At 36.0% G+C, this 15704-nt stretch overlaps 1 protein-coding gene across 1 annotated transcript in view; it reads right to left on the reverse strand.

The window, feature by feature from the left end:
- LOC141293719 (lysine-specific demethylase phf2-like) overlaps window positions 1-15704 on the reverse strand; it is a 30771-nt gene that overhangs the window by 3864 nt on the left and 11203 nt on the right. The window contains exons 7-20 of the mRNA XM_073825774.1: window positions 14839-15001; window positions 14666-14753; window positions 12894-13000; window positions 11592-11683; window positions 11399-11488; window positions 10899-11237; window positions 9582-9701; window positions 8716-8831; window positions 8416-8594; window positions 7320-7387; window positions 6568-6737; window positions 2292-2593; window positions 1084-1179; window positions 891-1000 (exon numbers count right to left, since the gene is read on the reverse strand). Of these exons, the coding sequence (XP_073681875.1) occupies window positions 891-1000; window positions 1084-1179; window positions 2292-2593; window positions 6568-6737; window positions 7320-7387; window positions 8416-8594; window positions 8716-8831; window positions 9582-9701; window positions 10899-11237; window positions 11399-11488; window positions 11592-11683; window positions 12894-13000; window positions 14666-14753; window positions 14839-15001 (2040 nt within the window). The remainder of the gene's footprint in view (window positions 1-890; window positions 1001-1083; window positions 1180-2291; window positions 2594-6567; window positions 6738-7319; window positions 7388-8415; window positions 8595-8715; window positions 8832-9581; window positions 9702-10898; window positions 11238-11398; window positions 11489-11591; window positions 11684-12893; window positions 13001-14665; window positions 14754-14838; window positions 15002-15704) is intronic.

Here is a 15704-nt window from a genome sequence, read left to right on the forward strand (position 1 = left end):
TGTAAATGAAACAAGAAAAAAGGGAAAATCTCTCACTGGTCTTGACTAAATCACTTTTTTATAACTTTAATAAGAAGAAATATATATTTAATGTACACAGTGTAGAATATGCAGTGTTTTTTTAAATATTTGATTACTTTATACAATGTATGTAGCTTTTCTTTTTTTGTTCTACTACTTGTAATTGGTTTCTTATTCTTATTTAATCACTGACTTTTCTTCAGTAAGCTTGAGGTTTTTTTTGTTTTGTTTTTTAAATTTAGGCTAGTGTTAGTTTTTTTGATATTAACACTTGTGACAAATTTTTAATTCAAATTTTTGTCATATATATTAAATAAAATTACTCATATCTTGATTTTTGGTCATATTGACCAAGTACAACTGTGACATTACAATACTAATGCAAGCTGTCTTAATTTCTTCATTTTCAAATGTTAATCCAAGCTTTTATTTTGGTGGAAAACCGCATGTTATAAGCAACCCAAACTCAGAGCAGATGCAGAAATGAAGTTTGTGTGGTGCAGCCGGAAGTTTGAACTGAGCTGCTCCAAGTGGAAATAGACACAGTGCAGCCTTTCACTCTAAAACATGCACCATATGTATTTATTTAAATAATTCACAGCCTTTGTGATTTGGTAATCACACTAAGCCATATTTGAGATTTAGTTTTTTGTGCAGCCCTAGTATTTACTTCATTTGAAAGTAGAAATTAACAGAAATGGGCTTTTTGTCTATAATAATAAAGTCTTGAGTACAATCATAGTAAGTGCAGACAATCTTATAATGACTTAGTTCTGACAGATTAGATGTCAAATGGCAAATATCAGTTATTGTTTTTCAGTTGACATGTAAATATTGAGTTGCACTGAAGAAAGAACGTAAACTTTAACCTGATGAGACAATTTAGCTGCCGCAGCCGCCAATCCCGTCTCTATGGATGCCACACGTGCCCCCTCCCGAGCTGGTCTCTCCTGTCTTGGTACAGTGGGGCCAACTCGTGCTGCAAGAGAATTAATATAATCCAATGTGATTAAATTCATGTTATAGTCAGATTTCCGCCTGAAACTGTAGACTTTATACTACCTGTTGGACTATATGGAGTGTCATCTGTATTTTTCCTTTTTTTCGATCTTGATTTGAAAATGGGACTGTCCTCCTCGGATTCCAGAGATGGATAAACTGGGAAAAAAATAAAAAACAATTATCATTTAACACCAAGTATATTCATCACATTCAATATTACATTAAAAAATATATATATTAATAAAAATGCATGAATGCCACCATTTTCATTCCTTTTGGAATGTCTTTTCTTTTTGGAACACCATATGTATATGTATATGTAATGTGTAATGTCGAAGAACATTAATTTTAAACACATAGCTTGTACATGAGAAACCACCCTGTTTTTGCACTCCATAAACTACAGTGCTAAGTATTTTCTCATTGGACAGGATGTTAGCGTGACACAGATGCACAGCAGCTGTTCCTTGCCCTGCCTCGGCCTGCATGCACCTAGCTTCTTTGAACTCAACTACTCAGGAACACGCAATTTCCAACAATTAAATTATCAAGACAAAGAAAAAAAAATGTTTACAGAAAGGAGGAATGCTCGTGTGTTTGATAAAACTCTCTCTTAGTGTGAGTCCGGACGGGAATGTGCGTGCTAGTAATGACTAATTAGGGTATCAGATCAAAAAGCATTTAAAACAACAGTTTAAAACTCATGCTAATGGATTATTAACAGGCTACTAATGGTCTTGCTGTTCTTGGAAGGGGTTCACAAAAGCTATAAAAGAGACCACTCAGAAAGAAGGGATTGAGAAGTTCTCGCTGAGAGTAAACACGCCTGTCACTTTGCCGTGAATGAGAACCCTTAAGTCAAAATCAAACTCTAATCAGAACGTTGATAGAGCAGATTTAGACTGTTTGGCTTTGCTCTGAGAGCACCTGGGCAATTCCAAGTCATCATGAAACATCCTTGACAAATTGTCTCAGAGGAACTAATTGGTCTTGCTAATAGTTGCAAACAAGCTATCCAAGATGAAGGTATGAGAGAACTGCAATCTGTTCTCCAAATGGGTTCTTAAAGGGATAGTTCAGCCAAAAATAAAAATGTCATCATGTACTCACCCTCATGTCATTCCAAACCTGTATGACTTTAGCTCTTCTAAAAGTTGGGGTCCAAACAACATTACACCACTTAATTGTATGGACAACAAAAACACTGAGACAAATATCTTTTGTGTTCCTCAGAAGAAAGAAAGTTAAATTTGTGAAAGTCAACTTACCGTAATCAGAATCCCTAAAGCAAGCCTCCAGGTGGTCCTGGTCGTCATCGAACATGTCCAAACTGTCCACGCTGCTGCTCTTTTGCGTCTTCTTGGGCAAGCGTTTGGCCGGTCGCTTGCTGTTGCTTGCTGTCGCTCCGGCCACGCTGCTCGGCTTCTTGCTGGCTGCGCTGCTGTGCGAGTTGTTCTTTGCTTGGCTATTGCTCCAGGACGTTTGCAGACAAGAGTCTGATGACTGCAGGTTAGCCATGGACAACATGCCCTGGATGGCCTCCTGTGTGCTGGGGGATGCAGGTGGCTGACTGTAAGTCCATCAATGAGAAATACACAACACACACGTACATTACTCCGAGTGTCAGTGGCAATGAGAAGCGATTCGAATTTTAGGTAGTGAGTCGGGTGATGGAAAGCAACGAGGTTGGAGATGGACACTTAAAGGTGAAGTGTGTAATTTCCTAGACAAATAGTCCCAAATAGACGCCATTGGTTGAGTAAATGATGCCATGTTGGGTTGTATTTCCTGTAGGGCTGGGTAAAAATACAGATTTCTCGATTTTATTCAATTCTTATTTTTTAAATCCCAAGAAACGATTAGTCTAGCCTGTTTTCAGTTAATAAACAGAATATAGTATCGCACCTCCCATCCAATAAATCGCAATACGCTTTGTGCTTTGTTACTTATGACATAAAACAAAGATTCAGCTTTCAAATGTTGTCTATTTTCTTACAATATTAAAACAATAAATGCTGTATTGGTGCTGTAGCGCCTCAGTTCAACAGAAGTGTCAGCATTAATACAAGTTATAGCACTAAATAAACATGAATGAACATCCGAAGGTATGTTAAGAGTATAACTTAATGAAATCCGTATTCTGTCTCATGTAATCACTCAATCATCGTTTCAACCACAAAGTCAATATAACAGCTTGTAAACAATATGTAACGTCACATTTACCTCAGAAAAATACATAAGTTTGTTATTAAGCTCAGTTCATTTTAACCCCCAATATTATAACATAGTACCAGCTGACTCTCATGTATATTTTACAGCATTAGTTTTAGTTTAGATTTTTTTTTCCTTAAGAAACTTTGCCATGTACTGTACCTGATATATATCCAAAATAATCGATATTGAATCTAATCGAATCAAAATGAAATTGAAACGCAAGCTTGTGAATAGAAATCTAAACGTGAAATTTTTTTCATTACCCAGCCCTAATTCCCAGGCCACATTATTCAAGACACTTTGATGCACATTTACGAATTAACTATACATTAGAATAAATAAAATAAAGCAAAATGTTCACGTCTTCATCCACTTAATAAATATGTTTTTATGTGCATTATTAAATTGCTGTTTGCATCCTGGTGTTTCCATCCAACATTTTTTGCAATATCCAGTGTTACCGTTAACTATAACAAAAACAAAAATGTTTTCAATAATTGAAATAAAGCTGAAATAAAAGAAACTGTAAACAAAAATTAGAAATGTTGCCTTGGCAACTATCTAAAATAAATTTACTAACATTTAAATTAAAATTGAAAATATAAAGGCTAATTCAAAATCTTAAGAAATACTATAATACTAGAATAACATTGGCGATATCACAAATTCTGCATACAAACTAATTTTTTTGTACTTTTCAGGAAAAAACAAATGTGACCCTGAACCACAAAACCAGTTAGGAGGATAATTTTTTGAAAAACTGAGATTTATACATCACCTGAAACAAGTATACCTGAAATAATCTTTCAATTGGTGTTTGTTACGATAGGACAATATTTGGCCTAGATACAACTATTTAAAAATCTGGAATGCAAAAAAAAAAAAAAAAAAAAATCAAAATACTGAGAAAATTATCTTTAAAGTTCTCCAAATTAAGTTCTTAGCAATGGAAACTAACAAAATATCTTCATGGAACATAATCTTTACTTAATATCCTAATGATTTTTGGCATAAAAGAAAAATGTATAATTTTGACCCATACAATGTATTTTTGGCTATTGCTACAAATATACCTGCGCTACTTAAGACTGGTTTTGAGGTCCAGGGTCACAAATAGTTTACATATAGTTAAAAACAAAAATAGTATATAATATTGAAATATTATACATATTGTAGTATGATATTTTACATTTAAAAACATTACACACTTCACCTTTAAACCACCATAAAATGTTGATGTCATTTCCACTGCAGCTGAGGTATGGCACTGTTATTTAAACGTAAATCTGAGGCAACCGTTTCGTCTGTAATTATATTTAATCAACTGAACATGCAAAGCTAATGGATGGCCCTGACTATCATGAAAATCCATGTTAAGATTCAATGCAATCTATAACCTCTATATTTCCATTCAACCAAAACTAAAAGCACAAGCAAAAACTTACCTGTTCTCTCTTACAATCACATCTGCTCAAGCAATAAACCAGCAATCTGCACACTTTTGCTTTTCTAACTTACCCTGTCACTAAACATTCATTTCCCACAAATGTAATTAGCTCATCATATAATTCTCTTCATGCACTATAGATCTTTTCGTGTCAGAAGAAGATTCTGCTGTGTGAACTGAGAAGACCATTGTGTCCACATCTGCTATCGAGCTTGAGGTAACCAGCAGAAAATACAGATTTAGCCTGTGCAGATTACCACCTATTAAGTGATTAACCAGTGAGGTGGAACAATGAGTCAAAAGCTTGTTTAATGTGGTCGCAACTGACTGGAGGCATTTCCTCCCCGCAATCCTGCAGTCATATGTCAGGTTTAAAAGCACAAAAAAATAATTTGAGAAATTAACATATTTTAGCCATGTTTTCGTTCTCATTTTGTGTTTGAGCTGATTTGCAGCTTTCAGCGCAGTGGAAATAGACCATCAAAAATGTGCCCAAAACAGCAAACAGTAAAATGAAGAGGAATGGCCTGAAGCTTTTGCTGTATTTGACAAATTAATAGTGCAGAGGGATTAAACAAATAATGCCAGCACATGTAAACCGCTTATGAAGAACCGTGCAAACGATTACTTTCGCCATCGTTCGACAGATGAAGAAATGCCTGTGCTCGATGTGTTTACAGTGGGAAGTTTAAGAACTAACAGTTAGGCTAGAAATATGACGTGTTTCTGCTCTTTAAGGCTCGGGAACATACTTCATCATAAATTGTATGTTCCCTATGGCCCTCTGCCAAAGACAAAACATATCCATACTACACACTCTGTCACATTAGCATGTGTGATGTACAAAACATACCGCATGAATCATGAAAATGTATGAACTAAGGATGTGCAAAACTGACCAGTCGATGGATTGTCTAAACAACTAGTCGCTTAAGGAAGCCTTGTATAATTACACCAGTTTAGGGTCACGTATATATGATACTAGTCACGATTCTTCACAGAAGACACATTCCTGTGTTCGAAAACAGTTGGATGGAGCAATGCAGCATGGAACAAAATGCGTGGTCTCAAGCCATGTATTTTTAAACTCTTTTAACTCGAAACAAACACAGTTAGATACCGCGCGAGGGCCAAAGATGTCTGTCTACATGTGTAACGCATTTAGAACATTTAAAAAATATAAGCTTGAATGCAAAATTGACAGATATTCATATCAACAAATATACGGGCTAAATATTTAGTCGACAGAAAAAAAACAGAAAGCTATGGATTATATTGTGAAATTTAATACTGAAGGCAATGCCGTTCCAGAGGGGATGAATTTCTCAGAAACCGTTTACGGTGCTGATAGTATCAGCATGCCAAAATATACCATGCTAAAATTCACAGAACGTTCTGCTGCAAAAAATATTAAAACAAAAACTATAGTAACAATAGTTTACCCAAGAATGAAAATGAACATTAATTACCCTCATGTCGTTTCAAACCTGTAAGACCTTTGAAAGTTAAGATGTTTTTGATGAAATCCAGAAGCTTTCTGACCTGAAAATAGTCAATGTGACATCAGTGGTTCAACCGTAATTTTACGAAGCTACAAGAATACTTTTTAAGCGCAAATAAAACAAAAAATAACAACTTTATTCAACAATTTCCTTCTATGCAGGGTCAGAAAGCTCTTGGATTTCATCAAAAATATCTTAATTTGTGTTCTGAAGATGAATGAAGGTAGTTTGAAATGGTCGTTTTAACAGGTTTAAAACATGAAGGCAAGTAATTAATGACAGAATTAACATTTTTGGGTCAACTATCGCTTTAAGCCTTATTAATAAACTAGGCTAAGCCTAGTCTTTCATACACATATGGTAAAACACTCATGTGTGTACCTGTTGTTGCTGTAGTCAATGCCGCCCACTTGTTTGCTGGCCTGCAGAAGATCCAGAATCCCAGCTGAACTGCCCCCTTTATTCTTAGAGACCTTGGAGTTACGACCTTTGACCTCCGTCTTGGCCTCTGTGTCTATGTGGAGCGATTCCTCATCTGATGAATCTGGACTCTGAAATAACAATAGTATAAACATACACTCTGTTTCAAAAGATGTGTATCAAAAACATACATTAGAAGCTGGTAAATGTTCGACATTCTAATATACCCTGACATAAGCTCACATATGTGCATAGACATAATTTCTTAGGTTAGTGGTTTTTCATTGGTATATCTTGTAACCTTCTGTAACCCCTCACGTAGTTTGCCTGTGGGCCTCTGTCTTGATTAACTTTCTCACTCTCATTTGATTCAGTCCACAGCTATTTCCTTCATCAGTTTTGAGGTGATATTTGGCTCCGTCTTGCAGCTCGCTCCCTTTGATTTGCGCCGTATGTTGGTTTAAGTCGGAACATTATGGGTGAATTATTGCAAGCCGAGAACATCAGCGCTGCGATGTTTTAAATGCATCCAGAAGGAATTAATCAGCTACTTCATGAAATAAAGATTGGAGATTTGGATTTGGTCCTAATTTCTTCCTGTTTACTGTCAATCAGCCTTTTAATGTTATTACCACTGTCTGATTAAAGAGAAATATTATGGATGTTCTGTAAAAAAATACAAGACCGGCTATCTAAATAGAGTTTATGCTCACCTTCATGTCCGACTGTAGTAGCTTTGGCTTTTTCGCTGGCTGAATGGGCTCTTTGATGTTTGATAAAACTGTAAATAATGTCAGATGTTCAGCATTATTCTCACATAGCATGAAATGAAAGATTTATTGTTAATCAGTTAAAAGACAAGTTTATCTCTCATAGGCAGGCACATATGGAATCAGTGCTAGCAGATTTTTAAGTGATCTGAAAATATCTACATATGCATCACACAGGGACCAAAATTAACACTGCCAAAATCATAATCCATAATCCTTGTGTCTACATGTGGGTCAAAGACGAAAAAGGGTTTAGGCATAAAAACAATAAGTGTAATACTGCTTTAAATTTTTGTTGTTTTTCCAATAAAATATTCAAAAGTTTTCTGTTCAATTTAATTACATTTTTGTTTTCGTTTTTCTGAGCAAAAAATAAATATCATACATTTTCCTCTAATTTACAGAAGGCACCCAGGCATATTTACAACAAAAATCAATTTATAACATATTACACCCCAAATACTAATTAGTTGTTATTCTACATTTTTAAAATTGCCAGCATCCTAGGTTTTGCCCGTTTGTCAGTAAGAATTGTTTACTCATTTAAAACACAATAAAACTAAATATAATCCCTTATACTTTTACATATTTTAATAAAGAAATATATGGAATGTTGTTAGAATCTTTACATAAATATTGTGTTACACTGAATGCCAGTGTAACATTATTTCAACCAAATTTTGATATTTTATTCTCCAAAAACTTATTTGAAACCTTAAAAGTTTCTATGGAGATAAAATCACTTTTGGACTTGCAGGTTTAATTTTGGACTTGCTAACCCCTTGTGTGTTTGTTTATTAAATATTTTGATTAATCTTATTATATTTCAAACGCCAATAAGACTATACTACTATCCACTCTGTTTAACACTCATTTCTGTAGACTGTCACCCAAAATCAGTGTAAAAAAAAAAAGCAACAGAAGTCTACAGATTCCATCTGGGCCTGATTATAAAGTCTATAATCATTTTTGCTCTTAAATGATGTTTTATTTAATCAGAAAATCACCCTAGCCAAGATCACATATCATGAAACCTTACAGGAAAAGTCTCTCTTGACTGCGTTCTTTTTCCTCCTGATTGGGAATTCATCGATCTTAAGCTCCCCCTCATCAGAGACATACTCATACTCGTCTCTCACAGGCTTGGGTTTTTCTTCCTTAATGTTTTGTATTGAGCCAAAAACGCTCGAATTGGTCTGCGTCTTGAGCATCTTTGATCTGAGAAAGCCAGATGACAGAATATTAGTTGGATTGTCAGAAGAAACAATCCGGTGCAAAGACACAATTCAATTAAAATATACAACATTTAACTGTATAACTTTAATACAACTGCACTTACCCCAACAACTTCTTATTCGACAATGAAAACGCAAATTTGTTGTCTTTATGGCTGAGTAGGCTTTTGTCAAATTTGTGCTCTTCTTCCATTTTCAATAACGAGTCAGGTTTGCTATTCTGAAAGATGAAAAGAAACACCAACCAACAATCAGTGCTTTGAAACTCTTTCCGTCTCACACATTTCATAGGTCTTCGCTGTCAGCCTCTATCTGTCAGCCACATCCACTGTGATCAGACGTCAAAGACTGAAGCCATTGCGGCTGATGACCTTGAAGACTATCTAGCAGAGACTCCTCTCCATCTGCAAATGTTTGGCGAGCGGCAAAGGAGCACTAGGATCAGGAGACTTGGAGCAACTACAAACATTCCCGGACTGTCTGGCATTGAATTTTCCCCCTTGAACGAAAGCCTCATAATGCCTTCCGTTCAGCAGAATTAAGCTTTTCCTACAAAAGCCATCCCATGTTATCCAACAATAATGACACAACACACTCATTTTTACAGCAGAAATGAAGGCATATGTAAATACTTAGCTGGCATGTCGGGAATACGACATAGCATTAAAGCATTAGGTAAACTCTGAGCCTGGGTAAAGGGTTCTGCTGATTTGATGAGCCCAGAACAGAGAGAGTGACTGAGCCACAGAGTTATTTCTGCTGATTGCTTTGATCTGAAATGTGTAAATCACTTCTGGATGATCCCAAAGCCCTCTGTGCTACTTTTCAACTTGTCGGGGTTTGATATCATTTGCATGGATTTTCAAAGCTTCGCTCTAGCACTGATCTATGTCGCAGCTAAGGAAATCATTATGCTTGCATTACACGACCCAGAGTTATTCATTACAGTTTGTAAACCTAACAAACGTACCTTATATTTCCATTTGGCCTCCGTCTTGTTCTTATTATGCTCTCGAATCATCTTAAACTTATCAACGTCATTCGGTTTACTCGTCTCCTTCTCCAAAATACTCAGCCCGGTCTTTACCAGCTGTGTGTAATGGAAGAGACAATAAAAGATATTATAAATGGATAAAAGTGCATTCTGACAGTTCTAGAGCAGGGGAAGATATTCACAATGATTTTGCTAGTGCAGCATCATTATAAATTGTTTATGTTCAGTTTGTTTCAATAAACTGACTCAAAACTGTTACTTTAAGTCAGTGACAGTAAAGACATTTATAAAATTACTAAAGATTTCTATTTCAAATAAATGCTTGCTTTTGAACTTGCTCTTCATATACAAATTCTAAAAAAAGTAACATTGCTTCCATAAAATATTAAGCAGCACAACTGTTTTTAAAATTGATAATAATAAGAAATGTTTCTTGAGCACCAAATTAGCATATTAAATAAAGACAATAAAGGCTGAATCGCAAATATAATAACATTAGGGCTGTCATGGTTCCTCGATTCAATCTGAGTTCTCGTTTAAAAAAAATGCTCTATTGCTGGTTTTTGACAAATATGGAAAGTGGCGATTTCAAAATAAAATTGAAACACTCGCTCTGAGTTTACATGTTTCGGTTAGAGCTGCAAATCGATTAGTTGTGATTAATCGTTTCAAAATAAAAGTTTATGTTTGCATAGTATATCTGTGTGTGAACTGTGTGTATTTATTATGTATATATAAATACACACACACGTATGTATATATATTTTTTAATATATTACTGTTAGCATTAATGTACATTAATGTACGTTAGCTATTTTTTTTATACATTACATATTTTAACAGTTTTGTTCAATAAAACCATATGCTTACTTACTTTTGATACTTTATTTGAACTAATTATTGTTGCCTCATTGCTATTATATATGTATTTTAAGTCATTTTGAAGGCTATTGTTCACTTAGGTTCACTTAATTACAACAAAAAAATTATTATAATTATCCGATTACTCGATTAATTGTCCGAATAATTGACTGATTACCAAAATACTCATCAGTGACAGCCATATTTAAAATACAATTTGACTGTTTTACTATGATCAAATAATGCAGCTTTGCATTAGAGACTTTATTATTTTTTTTATCGTTCTGACCCTTTGAATTTTTTAACAAGATTTTACGGCATTTTAATAATTGCATTAAATAGTTTTTGGATGTTTGGTTGAAATTATGATTTCTCTAAAAAAACACCAATGCATAAACACATATCGAATATCCTAAGGCTGAAAAACTTTACTTTTTTAGGCTGGTCCATCTTGTTCAGGATGTCCTTTGCATGGGATTCAAGAGCTGCCAGACTCGAGGGCTTTTTCTCAGGTAAAATACTTTCTTTTGCTTTCTTGGCTTTCTTTTTGCCACCTTCTTTTATTTTGGGTTCCTTCGGTGGTTTGGGTGCCTTGGGCATTTTGGGTGGTTTGGGTGGCTTTGTGGCTTTCTTCCTGGCTGGCTTATCTCTTGGCGGGGTGGAGATGTGGGCAGGGGACGTGGGCTCTTCTGGTTCTGACGGAGCAGACGGGGGTTCCTCTGCCGGGGGCTTTGAGTTGCTGGGTTCACTCTTTATGGCTTTTGTTGCATTCTGAGTCAAAGACATAGTGGAGAAGCTGTCAGCCATTACTGCTTCTGACAATATCTGATTAAACATGTACAAAGACATTCTACATAATAAAAATCAAGATGATATCTGAATAAATGAAAGTAAAGACGAGTCTCTGAGTCAACCACTTTGCGAGGTCTCACCTCTGAAATCCGAATCTCTTTGGCAAGGTCTTTAATGAGCTGTGCTGGCTTCATGTTTTCTGGAAGCTCGTCCTCATGTTCTAAAAGAGCCTTTGGGAAAGACAAAGAGAGAAACAGTCATGGTCAAGTTACATCATTTGAATCAGCAAAACTACAGACTATTGGAACTAATACAATGTGTAGCGAGGCGTACCTGTTTTTTAGTCCACGATCTAAAAGCTCCATTGACAATTTTGGCACCATGTACCAAGTAAGGAGGTGGTTGTTTGTTTGCCTTATGTAAACCTGCAAAATGTTAAGGAAATTTTGCATCAGAGCCCATTATTCCCATCTGGATCCAAACACTCATCTAGTGCCATATTAGTAACATAAGAGTCTCTCTAGAAAGGGCTGTGTTCTAAATAGGCAAATTGGTGAAAGGTCCAACTTTCCTTAAATCATTAGCAGCAATGCTTAGGACCGTGGTCGCCCTGTCAGAAACGCTCAGAGCATGAAACTCGCTGAAAGAAGCGGGGAAACATTACACCAGAAATAAAAATGGACTACATTTTCAACCGAACCCATTACTGTTCAATAACAAAGGCCATTCATATATCAAACTGATTACTTCAATCCAGAGGGGCCTAAAAACAGTCACGCGCCTTTTTGGCGCACCGGCTTCGACATTGATTACATTGGACTGGATACACAGCCACTACAGGAAATATATTCCACACTGCATTTAAATTAATAACATGAACATAAAGTGAAAGCCGAAACACTGAAATGAGAAGGGAAGCAATAGAGCTGGCAGCGGCCCAGTCGGCCTGCTGGGCCAGGGGCCAAGGACTTTTTTCCCTCTACCTGAAGTTACACACAAGAGTTGAACCCTTGAAAAGATGACCTTGAAAGCCGATTCCCCCATCTGAACATCAGATAGCTCGGAGACCAACTGCGGTCCTTTTTGCAATGTGCGCTCTACAGCAATCTGGCAAAATTAAGTAACGTGACGGGGTAAAATGGTGGAAATATAAACATACAGTCCAAAGCCAGATGAGGGGAGTTTAAACACCAGGTTGTAATGGAGCAAGTGATTCTGCCTTTTGAAGCTAATCATCTGTGAACTCCGCGATGCACCGATCTAATGACTGCAATAATATGCTGGCTATCCAGAACCTCCTCATCTGCTCAGCAGGCCCCTTCCAGGATCACGCACGAAGCGGGGGAGAAGGAAGCCATTTGAGTCTACCTTACGACATTAGATCTTTTTATTTCCAGTCCCACAGTTCACTATTACGGATAAATCTTGCGCTGTGCAGGATGGAAAGGCAATTTTTGAAAGCAAAACCTTTGAAGCCACTTCACACATGGGAGTTTTGCTGTGAATGATTTAAACATGCAATAACGTAAATGACGCAGTGAAACTGTTCTTTTTTCCTTGTGAGTTTTGTGAAATGACAAGGCCTACAAACAAGCCAGATAAAAACTAAGGTTTTATCATATATTTATCGCTCACCTTTAAACCGCTCCAGATAGTATTTCCCCACATACCAACATGCTGTTTCGAAGTTTGGAAATGGAGTGAGGCTGGCAACTTTGAGTCTTTTTTCCACCTCATATGCTCTGAGGAGAGAAGCAAAGAGAGGATTACTGAAAAGTGTGCCTTGAGAGGAAATCGTGGTCTCACGTTTGAGCGCTTCAATTGCATCACCGTCCGCCAGTTGTCATTGTATGGCAAACTGCATTGGAATAACATTTAAAATGTCAACAGCCAAACACACACTAGGCCTTTATAATCCTACATAATAGTCACAGTATGCATCAAACCCACTGTTCTTAATTTACAGTCAAACCAAAATTTATTCAGACACCTTCAACATTTCTCACATTATCACAGTTTATTCGCTATAGTTTAGATATGACAAGAACTCAAGAGTTAAACTATGTGAGAACAAATTCATCTTAATAATGTCATATAACTTTGATATAAAGGTATGTAATGGATTACAATCAACCAAAAATTCTGACAGCTGTTAGTATGACAATATTTACACAAATATCAGCACTTTGTTGATCAATTACCAAGCCGTGCTAAAGGGAGAAGTTCACTTCCAGAACAAAAAATTACAGATTATGTACTCACCCCCTTGTCATCCAAGTTAATGTCTTTCTCTCTTCAGTCGTAAAGAAATTATGTTTTTTGAGGAAAACATTTCATGATTTTTCTCCATATGGTGGACTTCTATGGTGCCCTTAGTTTGAATGTCCAAAATGCAGTTTAAATGCAGCTTCAAAAGGCTCTAAACAATCCCAGACGATGAAGAAGGGTCTTATCTAGCGAAACCACATAAATTATATAAATTACAATTTATGTTTTTCTGGTTCAAGACAGTTAGGGTATGTTGAAAAACTCCCATCTCATTTTCTCCCTCAACTTCAAACTCGGGTCAGTACTTCTGCTGCAATGTAGTACGATTTTGAAATGATTTTTGAAGTTAAGGAAGAAAATAAGATGGGAGCTTTTTCGACCTACCCTAACTGTTTTGAACCAGAGATGCACAGACTACTCATGCACATTGCAGAAAGAAACAAGATGAGCATTTGAGATTAATACAGTATATAAATTGTAATAAAAAAAATAAAATAAAAAAAACTAGATAAGACCCTTCTTCTTTGGCTGGAATCATTTAGAGCTTTTTGAAGCTGCATTTAAACCGCATTTTGGAAGTTCAAACTTGGGGGCACCATAGAAGTCCACTATATGGAGAAAAATTTTTGTTCCTCAAAAAACAATTTCTTTACGACTGAAGAAAGAAAGACACAAACATCTTGGATGACAAGGGGGTGAGTACATTATCTGTAAATTTTTGTTCTGAAAGTTAACTTCTCCTTTAATTTTGTTCAGTCTGTGGTGTAAAAAGGTCGCATTAGCAAAAATACACTTAAGCAAAACATGGTCTGGTCAAAGTGTCTAATTTTTGGTCCCAAATTTGATCATTTTTACTGGTAGTCCACTGTATGAATAATTTTTGGGTATAATATGTCACAGTTTATTTTGCTATCCTCACTTACATAAATAAACTGTAGTGTCCTGCACCCAAGAGTAAAAAAAACATATCTGGTGTCTAAATAATTTTTGTTTTGACTGTATAATATTAATATATAAAGTTTAAACTTGTTTGCACTAGTTCTGTTCCAAAACCTAGTGAAAAGCTAATCCAACAATGCATCAAATGTCCCTCTTTGATGCATAATGGGGAATACATAGCTAAGAGGAAGATCACTGACCTCATTTGCATCTCCACGCTCAGACTGTGGACAAAATGCCCAGAGAAGGCTAAGCAGTCTACAGGAGTCAGTATTGCATTAATCCAACCTGCCATTAAATAAAAACAAGATAATGTTGTTATCTTAGAGTCATTTAAAAGTTAAATCTAATTATTGGCAACCTGATATCTCACCTGATGGAATGAAAAGAGTTTGCCCTTGTTTCAGTGTGCACTTGTAACACTTGTCCACTTGATCAGCGAAAAACATCTCAGTGTGGTTGGAGGAGGACCTCCAGCGCTCGTACAGAGAAAGGTTGGCAGAAGTGGGCTTGATCAGAAAGAAGATTTTCTCTCCCTATAAAATACAGAAGTGAAATACACAGTTCAACAAACTATTCAACAATATTGAACTGCAGAATGCAGAGACTGGTCAATGAAAATGAAGTATTCAAGAGAACCATGTAATAAAATGTTCTTAAAGGGATAGTTCACCCCCCAAAAAAAAAAAATCTGTTAATAATTACTCACCCTCATGTGGTTCCCATAAACCTGTAAGACCTTCGTTCATCTTCAGAAAACAAATTAAGATATTTCTGATAAAATCCGAGAACTTTCTGACCCTGCATAGACAGCAACGCAACTGATATGTTCCAAGCCCGGCAGAAAGTTGAGGAGGACATTGTTAAAATGGTCCATGTGACATCAGTATTTCAACCTTAATTTTATAAAGCTACGATAATACTTTTTATGCACAAAGAAAAAAAAAGACTTTATTTTATGTGTGGTACTTTTTTTGCACACAAAAAGTATTCTCATTGCTTCATAATATTGCGGTTGAACCACTGATATCCCACTTTTTTATCGATGTCCCTACTACCTTTCTGGGCCTTGAACATGGTAGTTGCATTGTTGTCTATGCAGAAAGCTCTCGGATTTCATCAAAAATATCTTAATTTTTGTTCCGAGGATGAACAAAGGTCTTATGGGTATGGAATGACATGAGGGTGAGTAATTAATGACAGGATTTTCACTTTTTAGTGAACTATCCCTTTAAAATG

Source organism: Garra rufa, chromosome 20 (genome assembly GCF_049309525.1).
Source record: "Garra rufa chromosome 20, GarRuf1.0, whole genome shotgun sequence".
In the NCBI taxonomy this organism is placed as follows: Eukaryota; Metazoa; Chordata; class Actinopteri; order Cypriniformes; family Cyprinidae; genus Garra; species Garra rufa.